Source organism: Cetorhinus maximus, chromosome 1 (genome assembly GCF_964194155.1).
Source record: "Cetorhinus maximus chromosome 1, sCetMax3.hap1.1, whole genome shotgun sequence".
In the NCBI taxonomy this organism is placed as follows: Eukaryota; Metazoa; Chordata; class Chondrichthyes; order Lamniformes; family Cetorhinidae; genus Cetorhinus; species Cetorhinus maximus.
Window position 1 is genome coordinate 243,346,315 of NC_135879.1, and position 16,078 is coordinate 243,362,392.

At 45.9% G+C, this 16,078-nt stretch overlaps 1 protein-coding gene across 1 annotated transcript in view; it reads right to left on the reverse strand.

Moving 5' to 3' along the window:
• LOC144679696 (hematopoietically-expressed homeobox protein hhex-like) overlaps positions 1-16,078 on the reverse strand; it is a 56,368-nt gene that overhangs the window by 23,741 nt on the left and 16,549 nt on the right. Inside the window, exons 2-3 of the mRNA XM_078540382.1 lie at positions 10,116-10,294; positions 9,028-9,078 (exon numbers count right to left, since the gene is read on the reverse strand). Coding sequence (XP_078396508.1) covers positions 9,028-9,078; positions 10,116-10,294 — 230 coding nt within the window. The remainder of the gene's footprint in view (positions 1-9,027; positions 9,079-10,115; positions 10,295-16,078) is intronic.

Consider the following 16,078-nt stretch of genomic DNA (forward strand, 5'->3'; position numbering starts at 1 on the left):
CATCAAAATTTGGCAACCATGTCTTCAATCCCTTCATCCAAGTTATTTGTATAAATTGTAAACAGTTGAGGTCCCAGCACTGAACCCTGTGGCACGCCACTCATTACATCCTGCCAATCAGTAAAAGACCCATTTATAGCTACCCTCTCTTTCCTGTTAGCTAGCCAATCTTCCATCCATGCCAATATCTAACCCCCTACACCATGAGCTTTTATTTTCCGCAATAACCTTTGATGCAGCACCTTGTCAAATGGCTTCTGGAAATCTAAGTACGGCACATCCACCGGTTCTCCTTTATCCACAGCACGTGTGACTCCTTCAAAGAACTCCAATAAATTGGTTCAACATGATTTCCCTTTCACAAAACCATGTTGACTCTGCCTGATTGCCTTGAATTTTCTAAGTGCTCTGCTATAACATCTTTAATAATATCTTCTAACATTTTCCCTAGGTCAGATATTGAGCTAACCAGCCTGTAGTTTCCCATTTTCTGTCTCCCTCCCTTTTTGAATAAAGGAGCTACATTCGCTATTTTTCCAATCTAATGGAACGTTCCCCGAATCTAGGGAATTTTGAAAAATTAAAACCAACACATCAACAATTTCACCAGCCACTTCTTTCAAGACCTTAGGATGATGTCCATCAGCATCCAGGGATTTGTCAGCCCCACAATTTGATCAGTACCACCTCCCTGGTGATTGTAATTTTCCCAAGTTCCTCCCTCTTTTCCATTTCCTGGTTTACAGCTAATTCTGGGATGTTATTTGTGTCCTCTATAGTGAAGACTGATGCAAAATACCTGTTCAATTCATCTGCCATCTTCTTATTTTCCATTATTAATTCCCCAACGCGCACTCTATAGGACCAGGACCAACACTCACTTTAACTCTTTCCTTATTTTAAGGGGCTAGGAATTGTGCAGTGAGTAACCCACCTCCTGACTCCCCAAAGCCTGTCAACCATCTACAAGGCACCAGTCAGGAGTGTGATGGGATACTCCCCACTCGCTTCTGACTGCAGCCCCCACAACACTCGGAGCTTGACATCGTCCAGGACAAATGATGATTTGTCTCCCAGACTGCTGAGGGAGGCAAGGGAGGAGATCACAGGGGCTCTGACCCAAATTTTCAATTCCTCTCTGGCCATGGGGGAGGTGCCAGAGGACTGGAGAACAGCTAATGTGGTTCCGCTATTTAAGAAGGGTTGTAGAGATAAGCCAGGGAACTACAGGCCAGTGAGTCTCATGTCAGTGGTAGGGAAACTATTGGAGAAAATTCTGAAGGAGAGAATCTATCTCCACTTGAAGAGGCAAGGTTTGATCAGGGATAGTCAGCATGGCTTTATCAGAGGGAGGTCATGCCTAACAAATTTGATTGAATTTTTTGAGGAGGTGACCAGGTTTGTAGATGAGGGTAGTGCAGTTGATGTAGTTTATATGGATTTCAGCAAAGCCTTTGACAAGGTCCCACATGGGAGACTTATAAAAAAGGCAAATGCACATGGGATACAGGGTAATTTGCTTAGGTGGATTCAAAATTGGCTTAGTTGTAGGAGGCAGGGGTTGATGACAGAAGGATGCTTTAGTGACTGGAAGCCAGTGTCCAGTGGCGTACCACAGGGATCTGTGCTGGGTCGCCTATTATTTGTTATTTATATAAACAATATAGATGACTGTGTGGGGGGTAGGATTAGTAAGTTTGCGGATGACACAAAGATTGGCCGGGTGGTTAATAGTGAGGTTGAGAGTCTTGGGGGACAGGAAGATAGAGACGGGATGGTCAAATGGGCAGATAAGTGGCAGATGGAATTTAACCCTGAAAAGTGTGAGGTGATACACTTTGGAAGGAGTAATATGACAAGGAAGTATTCAATGAATGGCATGACACTAGGAAGTTCTGAGGAACAAAGGGACCTTGGCGTGTGTGTCCATAGATCTCTGAAGGCGGAGGGGCATGTTAGTGGGGTGGTGAAAAAGGCATATGGGACACTTGCCTTTATCAATTGAGGCATAGATTACAGAAATAGGGAGGTCATGTTGGAGTTGTATAGAACTTTGGTGAGGCCACAGCTGAAGTACTGTGTGTAGTTCTGGTCACCACTTTATAGGAAGGATGTGATTGCACTGGAGGGGGTGCAGAGGAGATTCACCAGGATGTTGCCTGGGATGAAACATTTAAGTTATGAAGAGAGGTTGGATAGACTTGGGTTGTTTTCATTGGAGCAGAGAAGACTGAGGGGCGACCTGATCGAGATGTACAAGATTATGAGGGGCATAGACAGGGTGGATAGGGAACAGCTGTTCCCCTTAGTTGAAGGGTCAGTCACGAGGGGACATAAGTTCAAGGTGAGGGGCAGGAGGTTTGGGGGGGATGTGAAGAAAAACTTTTTTACCCAGAGGGTGGTGGCGGTCTGGAATGTACTGCCTGGGAGGGTGGTGGAGGCGGGTTGTCTCACATCCTTTAAAAAGTACCTGGATGAGCACTTGGCACATCATAACATTTAAGGCTATGGGCCAAGTGCTGGTAAATGGGATTAGGTAGGTAGGTCAGGTGTTTCTCACGTGTCGGTGCAGACTCAATGGACCGAAGGGCCTCTTCTGCACTGTGTGATTCTGTGAAAGCAGTCCGCTTGATTGGCACCACATCCACAAACATTCACTCCCTCCACCAGTAGCAGCAGTGTGTACTATCTACAAGATGCACTGCAGGAATTCACCAAGGGTCCTTCGACAGCACCTTCCAAACCCATGACCTCTACCATCTAGAAGGACAAGGGCAGCGGTTAGATGGGAACACCACCTCCTGGAAGTTCCCCTCCAAGTCACTCACCATCCTGACTTGGAAATATATCGCAGTTCCTTCACTGTCACCGGGTCAAAATCCTGGAACTCCCTCCCTAACAGCACTGTGGGTGTACCTACACAACATGGATGTTAGCGGTTGAAGAAGGCAGCTCACCACCACCACCTTCTCAAGGGTGACTAGGGATGGGCAATAAATGCTGGCCCAGCCAGTGAAACCGACATCCCATGGATAGATAAATAGAAAAATCTATAGAAACTCTTACTATCTATCCATCTTTATAGTTTCAGCTAGCTTCCTCTTGTACTCTAATTGTTCCCTCCTTATTAATCTGTTTTCATTCTTCGTTGTTCTTTATATTCTATCCAATCTTCTGACCTGCCATCCATCCTTGCACAAGTATATGTTTTTACTTTAACTTTGATTCTGTCTTTAACTTTCTTTAGTTAACCATAGATGTTGAGTCCTCCCCATGGAAATTGTCTTCCTCATTGGAATGTATCCATTCTGTGTATTCACCAGCCCCTGTGTATATTATGGAGAATATCAGCCCCTGTGTATATTATAGAGAATACCAGTCCCTGTATATATTAAACAATATCAGCTCCCATATATAATATGGACAACAGCACCCTGTGTGAAATAATTATGACTAATAGATAAGTTCAGGACAATTTCAGGCCCCAAGCTATTGGATGATTGTGGTTTAACCCACTGTACTGTTTTTCAGCTGTGAGTGGGGGAATGGAGTGAAGTAACAATGTTTTTTTTAAAAACTGCCGCTAACATGATACCTGTGTCTATTTTGAAAGAATGGTAGAAATGCTTCTAACTGTAACTTCTAAAAGATAATTGGATCGAAAATTGAATGGAAAAGATTTGCAGAGCTACGGAGAGAGATCGGGGAAATGAATCTTATTAGATAGCTCTGCTAGAGAGCCAAATAGACACGATAGCCTGAATGGTCTCCAGTAAGTTTCAAGGTACTGGTGGATAAGGATAACAGGAGTCCTCGGGTTAAGGTGCTTAATTGGGGGAAGGCTGATTATAACAATATTAGGCAGGAACTGAGGAATCTAGACTGGAGGTGAATGTTTGAGGGCAAATCAACAACTGACATGTGGGGGGCTTTCAAACGTCAGTTGATAAGAATTCAGGACCGGCATGTTCCTGCTAGGATGAAGGATAAGCATGGCAAGTTTCAGGAACCTTGGATAACGAAGGATATTGTGAGATTAGTCAAAAAGAAAAGGGAAGCATTCGTAAGGGCTAGAAGGCTAGGAACAGATGAAGCCCGTGGAGAATACAAAGGAAGTAGGAAGAAACTTAAGCAAGTAGTCAGGAGGGCTAAAAGGGGTCATGAAAAGTCACTGGCAACCAGGATTAAGGAAAATCCCAAGGCCTTTTATACATATGTAAAGGGCAAGAGGGTAGCCAGGGAAAGGGTGGGCCCACTCAGGGACAGAGGTGGGAATCTGTGTGTGGAGCCAGAAGAAATGGAAGAGATACTAAATGAATACTTCTCATCAGTATTCACCAAAGAGAAGGACTTAGCGGTCGATTTGTCTAGGGAAGAGTGTGTAGATAGCTTGGATCATGTTGAGATCAAAAAAGAGGTGTTAGGCGTCTTGAAGAATATTAAGGTGGATAAGTCCCAAGGGCCAGATGGGATCTACCCCAGAGTACGGAGCGAGGCAAGGGAGGAGATTGCTGGGGCCTTGACAGAAATCTTTGTATCCTCACTGGCTACGGGTGAGGTCCCAGAGGACTGGAGAATGGCCAATGTTGTTCCATTGTTTAAGAAGGGTAGCAGGGATAATCCAGGAAATTACAGGCCGGTGAGCCTTACGTCAGTGGTAGGTCAGTGATTTACTACCATTTGGAAGCAAATGGGCGTATTAGTGAGAGGCAGCATGGTTTTGTGAAGGGGAGGTCGTGTCTCACTAACTTGATCGAGTTTTTCGAGGAAGTGACAAAGATGATCGATGATGGAAGGGCAGTGGATGTTATATACATGGATTTCAGTAAGGCCTTTGACAAGGTCTCTCATGGCAGACTGGTACAGAAGGTAAAGTCGCACGGGATCAGAGGTGAGCTCGCAGGATGGACACAGAATTGGCTAGGTCGTAGCAGTGGAAGGGTGCTTTTCTGAATGGAGAGCTGTGACTAGTGGAGTTCCGCAGGGATCAGTACTGGGACGTTTGCTGTTTGTGGTATACATAAATGATTTGGAGGAAAATGTAACTGGGCTAATTAGTAAGTTTGCAGACGACACTAAGGTTGGAGGAGTTGCAGATAGTGAAGAGGATTGTCAAAGGGTACAACGGGAGACTTGGGCGGAGAAATGGCAGATGGAGTTTAATCCGGACAAATGCGAGGTAATGCATTTTGGAAGGTCTAATACAGGCAGGAATTACACAGTAAATGGCAGAACCCTTAACTGCATCGACGGGCAGAAGGATCTGGGTGTACAGATCCACAGGTCACTGAAAGTGGCAATGCAGGTGGATAAGGTAGTCAGGAAGGCATATGGCATGCTTACCTTCATTGGCAGGGGTATTGAGTATAAAAGCTGGGAAGTCATGCTGCAGCTGTATAGAACCTTGGTTAGGCCACACTTGGAATATTGCGTGCAATTCTGGTCGCCACATTACCAGAAGGATATGGAGGCGTTGGAGAGGGTGCAGAGGAGGTTTACCAGGATGCTGCCTGGTCTGGAGGTTATTAACTATGAGGAGAGGTTGGAGAAACTCGGATTGTTCTCACTAGAGCGACGGAGATTGAGGGGCAACTTGATAGAAGTTTACAAAATTATGAGTGGCATGGACAGAGTAGATAGTCAGAAGCTTTTTCCCAGGGTGGAAGAGTCATTTACTAGGGAACATAGATTTAAGGTGAGAGGAGAAAACTATAGAGGAGATGTGCGGGGCAAGTTTTTTATGCAGAGGGTAGCGAGTGTCTGGAATTCGCTGCCAGAGGAGGTGGTGGAAGTAGGTACGATAGTGGTGTTTAAAAGACAGCTTGACAAATACATGAATAGGATGGGAATAGAGGGATACGGACCCCGGAAGTGCAAAATGTTTTAGTTGACGGGCAATATGATCGGCGCAGGCTTGGAGGGCCGAAGGGCCTGTTCCCTGTGCTGTACTTTTCTTTGTTCTTTGTTCTTTGAATGTCATACCATGAGTCTATGAAGTGTACAGTCGCCTATCCTGACACTAGGTTTCCTTATGTGGCTCACTGTGAATTTACTATGAACGGTGAGGCACAGCCTCAGTCTCACTGCACTAGTGGGACTAATTGCTCCCCTCTCCTGGCACCAGGCTCCCTGCCCTTGTGGTTGTTGACTGGCTGAGTCAGACAAACAGATAGAGTCAACGGACATGAAAAATGTTATTTCTGTACCAACATTTTACCTCTTCTTTTGAAACCTGTACTGAGAACCTTGGTGTTGGTTACAAGGATACCACACTTTTGAGGCGACATCATGAGCTGCAAGTGCAAAGCTCGTGCACCCTGCTAGCTCCTCCTGGGTCTGAGGGGTTGTGTGGCATTGAAAGGTGAAATCCTAAGCTTATTTTATACTCTGGTGTTTCATTCTGTGGCTTCACTGTTAAGTGCACAACCTTGGGTGGAACTCAGCCTGCCTGAGCAGGGAGATAACAAGATGTTCTGTTGAAGAGTCATACGGACTCGAAACATTAACTGTGTTCCTCTCCGCAGATGCTGCCAGACCTGCTGAGTTTTTCCAGGTATTTTTATGTTTGTTTTGGATTTCCAGCAAGCGCAGTTTTTCGCTTTTAACCCAAACCTCCACCGCTTAGAAAGCCAAGGGCAGCAGCCCCACGGGAACACCACCACCGCACAAGCTCCTCATCTTCACTTGGAAATATATCGGCCGTTCCTTCACTGTCGCTGGGTCAAAACCCTGGAACTCCCTCCCTAACAGCACTGTGGGGGCACCTTTGTCACGCAGACTGCAGTGGTCCAAGAAAGAGGCTCACCACCACCTTTCTGAAGGGAGACCAGAAGATGGGCAGTCAATGCTTGCCCTTCCAGTTAGTGCCTTCATCCGCAGAATGAATTGGTTTTCAGTAGACAGAGAAGGTCATTTAGTTCAACTTAGCTCGGAGAAACTAAAGCTGTTGGCTGCTTGTAAACTCGCACCTGGGTTTATGTATGTTTGTTAGTGAAGGAAACTGATCCCCCTGGCCTAACCTGGGCCTACTTGAGTCCAGTGTCACACCAACATGATTGACTTTTAGCTGCCCTCTCAAGGGCACTCAGTTTCATCAAACTAAGGGCAAATAGGGATAGGCAATAAACATCAACCTTGTCAGAGACGCCCATAAATATTTTAAAACTGTCTTCCCTTTATCACCTCTCCCGGGAGAGAGCATAGTTAGAGGTTGGAAGAACAGGGTATGAGAATGTAATGTTGGACAGATAAAAATGCAGGAACAGGAGGGGACCATTTAGCCCCTTGAGCCTGAATGCCATTCAATAAGTTCATGGCTGATTTATGACCTAATTCCATATCCCTTTATCCCATATCCCAACTCCAACACCTTTACCCCATCTCCCTTAACACCTTTGGTCAACAAAAACCTATCAATCTCAGATTAAAATGAACCATTTAATGAACAACAATTGCCTTTTGCAGAACAGAGTTCCAAACTTCCATCACTATTTGTGCAGAAAAGTATTTCCTAATTTCACTCCTGAAAGTCTTGAACTAGAACCAGACCCTGGACCCGCCAATCAGCAGAAATAGTTTGTCCTTAATATCTTGAAAGCTTTGATCGGTTCACCCTTATGCATCCAAATTCCAGGGAATATGTCCCGAGCTTGTGTAAACTGTCCTCCTAATTTAACCGTAGGAATCAGAGTATCATTCTGGTGAATCTACAAGGCCAAGAAATTCTTCCTAAAGTGGATTGCCCAGAACGTCTCTCAGTACTGCAGGTACCAACCAGCCCTTTGATTAGCTGAAGCATGACTTCTACCCCCTCATATCTTAGTCTTCCTGATATAAAGGACAACATTCCATTAGCCTCTTCGGTTATTTCTCTCTCTCCACCAGCCCTCTCAGATGGATGAAAAGATCTCACCAAATTGTCCAAAGAAGAGCAGGGGAGTTTTCCGCCCCCCGCCCCCACCGCCACCCCCAACATGTCCTGCACAATATTTATCCCTCATTCAACAAAAACAAACCAGGTTTATCTGTGGTCATTATCTATCTCATTTACTGTTTGTGAGAGCCTACTGTGAGCAAATGTGGTTCCGACATTACAACAGTGACCAGGCTTCACTCAGTGACCAGGCTTCACTCGTACTTCATTGGCTGTAGAGCACTTTGGGATGTCCTGAAGTTTCAGGAGTGCTGTAGAAATACAAGTCTTTCATGTCTTTCTGTCTCTTGCAGGTTGAGTCGGTAGTTAGGAAGGCAAATGCAATGTTGGCATTTATTTTGAGAGGACTAGAATATAAAAGCAGGGATGTGCTGCTGAGGCTTTATAAGGCTCTTGTCTGACCTCATTTAGAATATTGTGGGCAATTTTGGGCCCCGTATCTCAGGAAGGATGTTCTGGCCCTGGAGAGGGTCCAGAGGAGGTTCACGAGAACGATCCCAGGAATGAAGGGCTTAACATATGAGGAACGTTTGAGGACTCTGGATCTATATTCGATGAAGTTTAGAAGGATGAGGGGGGATCTGATTGAAACTTACTGAATACTGAAAGGCCTGGATAGAGTGGACGTGGGGAAGATGTTTCCATTAGTAGGAGAGACTAAGACCCGAGGGCACAGCCTCAGAGTAAAGGGAAGACCTTTTAGAACAGAGATGAGGAGAAACTTCTTTAGCCAGAGAGTGGTGAATTTATGGAATTCATTGCCACAGAAGGCTGTGGATTTTTGAGTGTATTTAAGACCAAGATAGATAGGTTCTTGATTGGTAAGTGGATCAAAGGTTACGGGGAGAAGGCAGGAGAATGGGGTTGAGAAACTTATCAGCCATGATTGAATGGCGGAGCAGACTCGATGGGCTGAATCACCTAATTTCTGATCCTATGTCTTATGGTCTTATGGTCTCGGGTGGTTCACAGACTGGGAGTTTGTGCCCATTATCTGGGTTATTTCACTGGGGAATCCAGAAAAAGCCAATTGCCTCTGTCGATTTAATGACAGCTTTTTGCCCAATCAAGGTTGAAAAAGGTGACTTTTATACCTGCTTTAGTCTCCGCCATTTTGCTCTTCTGTTCTGGAACCATGTTTTCACCTGTGGAATAAACAAAAAAGTGCAAGAGATAAACTAGAGAGAAAAGCAAAGCAGTGGAGACAGGAGACCATCCAAGCTACCTCTTCAGCAGACAATGCAGAGGCAACTTTACTCTGTTTCTAACCCCGTGCTGTACCTGTCCTGGGAGTGTTTGATGGGGACAGTGTAGAGGGAGCTTCACTCTGTATCTAACCCCGTGCTGTACCTGTCCTGGGAGTGTTTGATGGGGACAGTGTAGAGGGAACTTTACTCTGTATCTAACCCCATGCTGTACCTGCCCTGGGAGTGTTTGATGGGGACAGTGTAGAGGGAACTTTACTCTGTATCTAACCCCGTGCTGTACCTGCCCTGGGAGTGAACAAAGAACAAAAAACAAAGAAAAGTACTGCACAGGAACAGGCCCTTCGGCCCTCCAAGCCTGCGCCGATCATATTGCCCATCAAACTAAAACATTTTGCACTTCCGGGGTCCGTATCCCTCTATTCCCATCCTATTCATGTGTTTGATGGGGACAGTGTAGAGGGAGCTTTACTCTGTATCTAACCCCGTGCTGTACCTGTCCTGGGAGTGTTTGATGGGGACAGTGTAGAGGGAGCTTTACTCTGTATCTAACCCCGTGCTGTACCTGTCCTGGGAGTGTTTGATGGGGACAGTGTAGAGGGAGCTTTACTCTGTATCTAACCCTGTGCTGTACCTGCCCTAGGAGTGTTTGATGGGGAGAGTGTAGAGGGAGCTTTACTCTGTATCTAACCCTGTGCTGTACCTGCCCTGGGAGTGTTTGATGGGGACAGTGTAGAGGGAGCTTTACTCTGTATCTAACCCTGTGCTGTATCTGTCCTGGGCGTGTTTGATGGTGACAGTGTAGAGGGAGGTTTACTTTCTTTCTGTCCTGAGTTGGGAGTGCTAATTGCTGACAATATCCTGGAAAAGTATCCTTTCCTGGCCCGAGCAGCCCTCATGTTAAATACATGAAATCAGTAAAAGTGATAATTAATTTGGACGCTGAGTTTTTTTCTCTAACGTAATCCCACACTCACCTGCCTCTCACTGAGCTGTAGGGTTCTGGCCAGTCGCTTTCTCTCTGGGGGCGAGAGGTATTTCTGAACCTGAAACTTCTTCTCCAACTCCATAGTCTGATCGTTTGAAAATCGGACCTGACCACCTTTCCTCTTGTGGGAGGAACGCAGGCTGAATGGGTTCCAAAAATACTCCTTACCTGAGGAAAGATAAATAGGAAACGCTGAAAATTAAGACGCAACAGAAAATGGTGGCATCACACATCAGGTCAGTCATTATCTGAAAAAAGAAATGGTAGATTAACATATGAGATGAAAGAAAGATTCGATTTACATAACATCTTTCATGACCTCAGGATGTCCCACGGTGGTTTCTAATCAAATGCATACGGTAGAAGTATAGTCACTGTGGTTTGATTTAAGACGCATCATATTCGACCCCTTCCCCTGGTTTTGGAGTGAGAGCGATTAGAACGCAAATGCTTTAGGTTCCAATTCGGTTCCAGTTTGGCCTCAATAATCGATCAGTTAATTTCCTATTAGCACCGGTTGTGTAGCAACCTTCAGTCTGAACGCTGGCAAATTTACTCCAAGGATGTTCAATTTTGGCCATCACAAATATCTACAATAAACCGTCTATCTGCAGAACGATATAAATGGCTTGAGGGCGTCAGTGGTAAGAATAGCATTTGTTACCCACCCTGAACTTCTCTTGAACTGAGTGGCTTCCTCAGCCATGTCAAAATAACCACATTGCTGTGGGTTTGGAGGTTAAAGTCAGCCAGACCAGGTAAAGATGGCAGATTTCCTTCTCCCAAGGACATTAGTGAACCAGATGGGTTTTTCTAGCAATTGACGACAGTTCCATGGTCACTATTACTGAAACTAGCTTTTAGCTCCAGATTTATTAACTTTTTTCATTCATGGGATGTGGGTGTCGCTGGCTAGGTCAGCATTTATTTCCCATCCCTAATTGCCCTTGAGAAGGTGGTGGTGAGCTGCTGCCTTAAACCGCTGCAGTCCTCTTGGTGTAGGTACACCCACTGTGCTATTAGGAAGGGAGTTCCAGGATTTTGACCCAGTGACAGTGAAGGAACGGTGATATATTTCCAAGTCAGGATGGTGAGTGACTTGGAGGAGAACTTCCAGATGGTGATGTTCCCATCTCTCTGCTGCCCTTGTCCTTCTAGATGGTAGAGGTCATGGTTTTGGAAGGTGCTGCCTAAGGAGCTTTGGTGAGTTTCTGCAGTGCATCTTGTAGATGGTACACACTGCTGCGTTGATGGTGGAGGGAGTGAATGCTTGTGGATGTGGTGCCAATCAAGCGGTCTGCTTTGTCCTGGATGGTGTCAAGCTTCCTGAGTGTTTTTGGAGCTGCACTCATCCAGGCAAGTGAGAGATTTCCATCACACCCCTGACTTGTGCCTTGTAGATGGTGGACAGGCTTTGAGGAATCAAGGGGTGAGTTACTCATCACAGGATTCCTAGGCTCTGACCCTATTGTAGCCACAGTATTTATATGGTTAATCCAGTTTAGTTTCTGGTCAATGGTAACTCCCAGGATGTTGATAGGGTGGATTCAGTGATGGTGATGCAAAGCCATTGAATGATTAGATTCTCTCTTGTTGGGGATGGTCATTGACTGGCACTTGTGTGGCACAAATGTTACTTGCCACTTGTCAGCCCAAAAGCCTGGGAGTTGTCCAGGTCTTGCTGCATTTGGGCATGGACTGCTTCAGTATCTGAGGAATCACAAATGGTGCTGAACATTGTGCAATCATTAGTACTTCTGATATAAGGAAGGTCATTGATGAAACAGCTGAAGATGGTTGGGCTGAGGAACTCCTGCAGTGATGTCCTGGAACTGAGGTGACTGACCTCCAACAATCACAACCATCTTCCTTTGTGTTAGGTATTACTCCAACCAGCAGAGAGTTTTCCCCTAATTCCATTTAACTCCAGTTTTGCTGGAGCTCCTTCATATCCCAATATATCCCAGCAATTGCTGTGGTGGGATTTGAGCCTGTTTTCGCAAAGCATTTGGCTGGGCCTTGGGATTACCAGTACAGTGACATTACCACTACACTACCATCTTCCTTTACACAAGGTGAACGCTCACAAACTGAAATATGTGTTAATGACCAACCTTTTCTCATGATGAGGGTCATGGACTGAGCCCAAGAATCATGTACCAAGACAGAGGGTCATAAAGAGTGCAGCTGATGCGCACTTGGCGGCTGTTTTACCAGACAAGCAATGATGCTGGAGTCGATCCCCGTGACAGACAGTCCCGTGAAGCTATGGACTGAGGATCAGAGTTCCCCAGAGATTTCCCTGTAACAATCTGCAATCAACATGTCCATGGATGTCTGCTCTCTCTCTCTCACTGCCATGTACACCCAGGGAGGCCATCACCCCCAGACACACTCTGGTGGTACCAGTAATTGTAAAACACAAAGAGAAATGCAGGCAAGTATGCCATGTTAAGAGGGGTGGAAGGTTAGGGTGGCGTGGGAGAGAGATTGAAAAGAGGAAGCTGTGAATCAGTGATTGGGAAATCTGTTGCTTGCAATGACCTTCCTTTTCAAGTTGTCCAAGCCTCTCTGATTGCACTTTCCAATCCCCTTTCTGTGTCAGAATATTCAACGGCTCCTTTGCATCACCAGGAAGATGGTGGCATAGTGACTCATGGTGGTTCATGGTCTGAGGACATGGGTTCAAATCCCATCACAGCAGCTGGTGGAATTTTGAGTTCAATTAATATAAATCTGGAATATTAATGGTGTCTATGAAAACTATTGCAGGTCGTTGATAATACCTGTCTGATTCACTAATCTCCTTCAGGGAAGGAAATCTGCTTCAAAATACGTTTGAAATTTGGCCTCCTTGCATTTGTCCTGACAAAGATTCAACAACGTGTCTCTCTCTTCAGCAATATTCAATTCTGTCCAAACAGGTGACTGATTATCTAACTATGCAAATACATTTGGATATGCACTTGATGTTCTGTAACCATCAGGATCAAAACTGGAAGGTGGGATTAGATTAAATAATTCTTTCTCAGCCAACATGGGCATGATGGGCTGAATGGCCTTCTCCTGTGCCGTAAATCTTTGTTTGCTCTCAAGATGTTCCTTTTTAATTTTGTCTTTGAAGAAGATTTTGGCTGTTTGCCTTATCGTAGCTCGCTGTCATACTTTATTTCATCACACTCCTCCTGTGAAGTAAGTCCCTTGGGATGTTTTACTATGTTAAAGGTGCTGGATAAATGCAAGTTGTTGTTGTTGTTGTTGTTAACCAAGTTACCATGGTGTAGTGTTGAGATCCGGTATGAGACGAGCAACCCGGCAACCATGGATTCAAGTTTGGTCGGGTGAAACCGAGCGCAGCAAGTCGAGTAATTCGGGGAACAGCTCCAGAAAACTGATCTTGGAAGGTGTCGGATTGTCAGAAAAATCCAGTGGGATCACTACTGTTCTTCAGGAACAGGAGCCTGTCGCCCTTACCTAGCTTACAGGTGACCGGGGTTGACTCTTAATGCTGTCAATGTATTGAGGCATGGGCAATAATTATTGCCTTGTCAATGTTCCTCAGAACTCCAGAATAGGTTTCAAAAAACTCAAGGCCAGGATTTTTGGTTGGCGAGCGGGGGAGGGGGGAGGGGGGAGGGGGGAGAAAGGGGGGGGGGGGCCTGCCCATCAACACATAAAATGATGCGGAATGATGTCGGTTGGAACTCCCGAGGTCACCCCGCGTCCCTTCCATTTTCACCCCGCAGCCAAATCAGCTGTGCACCCGCCGACCTGTCAAGGGCTTACTGAGGCCATTTAAAAACTAATTCGAGTAATTAATGGCCGGGAGCCCCGGCGGGCTTCAGAAAAAGCACGAAACCTCATCCACGGGCGGGATGAGGTTTCATGAGGGTTTTTTAAAAATTAAGTAAAAGTTTGGTTAAAAGTGATGGACGCGTCCCAACTCACTCATGTGACAGTGTCACATGAGGGGACATGTCAGGGAAATTTTAGTTTTGTACATTTACCACTTTTTAAATTTGGCGCTGATCTCCCTGAGGCAGCACTTAGCCTCAGGGAGATGAGTCCTGAGCTGAGGGAATCCACCCCCACCCGCACAGGGAGCGCATCGCGCTTCCTGGCGGACGTCACGCTGGGCAGGCCTTAATTGGCCCGCCCGCGTAAAATGGCGGCGCGCCCCCAATTGGGGGCACCGATCGGAGGCGCACCTGCACGTACCCGCTCCTGCACTCCCCACCACCACCCCCCTCCCCTCCACCCCGGATGGGGAAGGGTAAATTCTTCCCTAAGAGTTTCATATTTTGCTATCATGACATGTGATACCTAGAGCAGTTTTGGGAGAAACGAGTGACTTTGGACCTCGAAGGCTAGAATTTTGTTTACCTGATATGGGTTGTGATTCACAACCTGCTCCCATTAGTTCTGTGAGAGATGGACAGCATGTACACTTGGTGCTCCCACCTCATTTACCTGATAGCATCGTGGGCTGAGTGGATTCCTGACTGGTAGCATCCTTTTCATGCTGGTGGCTGCCTCTGCACAGCAGGAGCCCAAATAGAATTGACACCATGTGGTGCAGCTAGTTTGCTCTTAAAGGCAGGCTGTCCATCATAAAAGCAATAGAAACAGAAATTGCTGGGGAAAAAAAATTACTCAATAGGTCAGGCAGAATCTGTGGAAAGAAAAAACTCAGTTGACCTTTCAGGCTGATGAACCTTTCATCAAAACTCTTCACACTAACCCTGCTTCCCTCTCCACAGATGCTGCCTGACCTGTTGAGTATTGCTAGCATTCTCTGTTTTTATTTCAGATTTCCAGCATCCACTGTATTTTGCTTTTTGTATTATCCTCTTTAAAGGAAGCTGCACTGAATAAGGACAGAGGACAGAAAATGGAACATAGGACTTAGGAGCAGGATGTAGCCGTTCCACCCCTGGAGGCTTCTCTGGCATTCAATAAGATCATGGCTGACCTGGTTGTGGTCTCAACTCCACTTTGCCATCTGCCCACCCGCCCCCCCATAACCCTTGACCCCCTTGTCTATCAAAAATCTGTCTAACTCAGCCTTGAATAAATTCAATGACCCAATCTCCACTGCTCTCTGCAGAAGAGAATTCCACAGGCTAACCACCCTTTAAGAAAAAAGATCTCCCCCATCTCCATCTTAAGCAGTAGACCTATTATTCTTAAACTGTGACCCCTAATCTCTTCCACGAGAGGAAACATCCTCCCGGTGTCCACCTTATCAACTGCCCCTCAGGATGTTATATGTTTTAATACAATCACCTCTCATTCTTCTAAACTCCAATGGATATAGGCACAACCTCCCTTCATATGATAAGCCCCTCATCCCAGGAACATCATGTTAGAGGTAGGGTTTCAGAGAGATGGGTGAGCACTATGGGCATTAGTGGTGCAGATGGACAGGAGCAGAAATGCCATGGTTCCACTGGACATCAGGAGACCCTCAAGGGCCACCCGCAGAAGGGAGTGGGAGCAGGTGGTCGGAAAGGTCAACATCTGAACTCTGGACCCCAGAAACTGACAGCAGCACCAGAAGACATTGAATGATCTCATGTGGATGGCTAAGGGCAATGAATGCATCTTCACATGACATCTCTTACCCACCACACCACCAACCTCTCACTACTCAATGCACCACATCTCTATCATGCACCTTACAGCACTCTGTGGTACTCAGGGCACATGCCTACCACTCAGATACTCCACCTCACTGTGACATACCTATCAAAGCCACCAGTCTCACGTTTTCCTCTAATTGCATCTGTGTAGCTCCAGCAATGATAGGTAGGGTTACTGGAGGTCAATCATCTCAGCCCCAGGACATTGATGCAGGAGTTCCTCAGGCTAGTGTCCCAGGCCCAACCCTCTTCAGCTGCTTCATCAATGACCTTTCATCATAAGGTCAGAAGTGGGGATGTTCGCTGATGA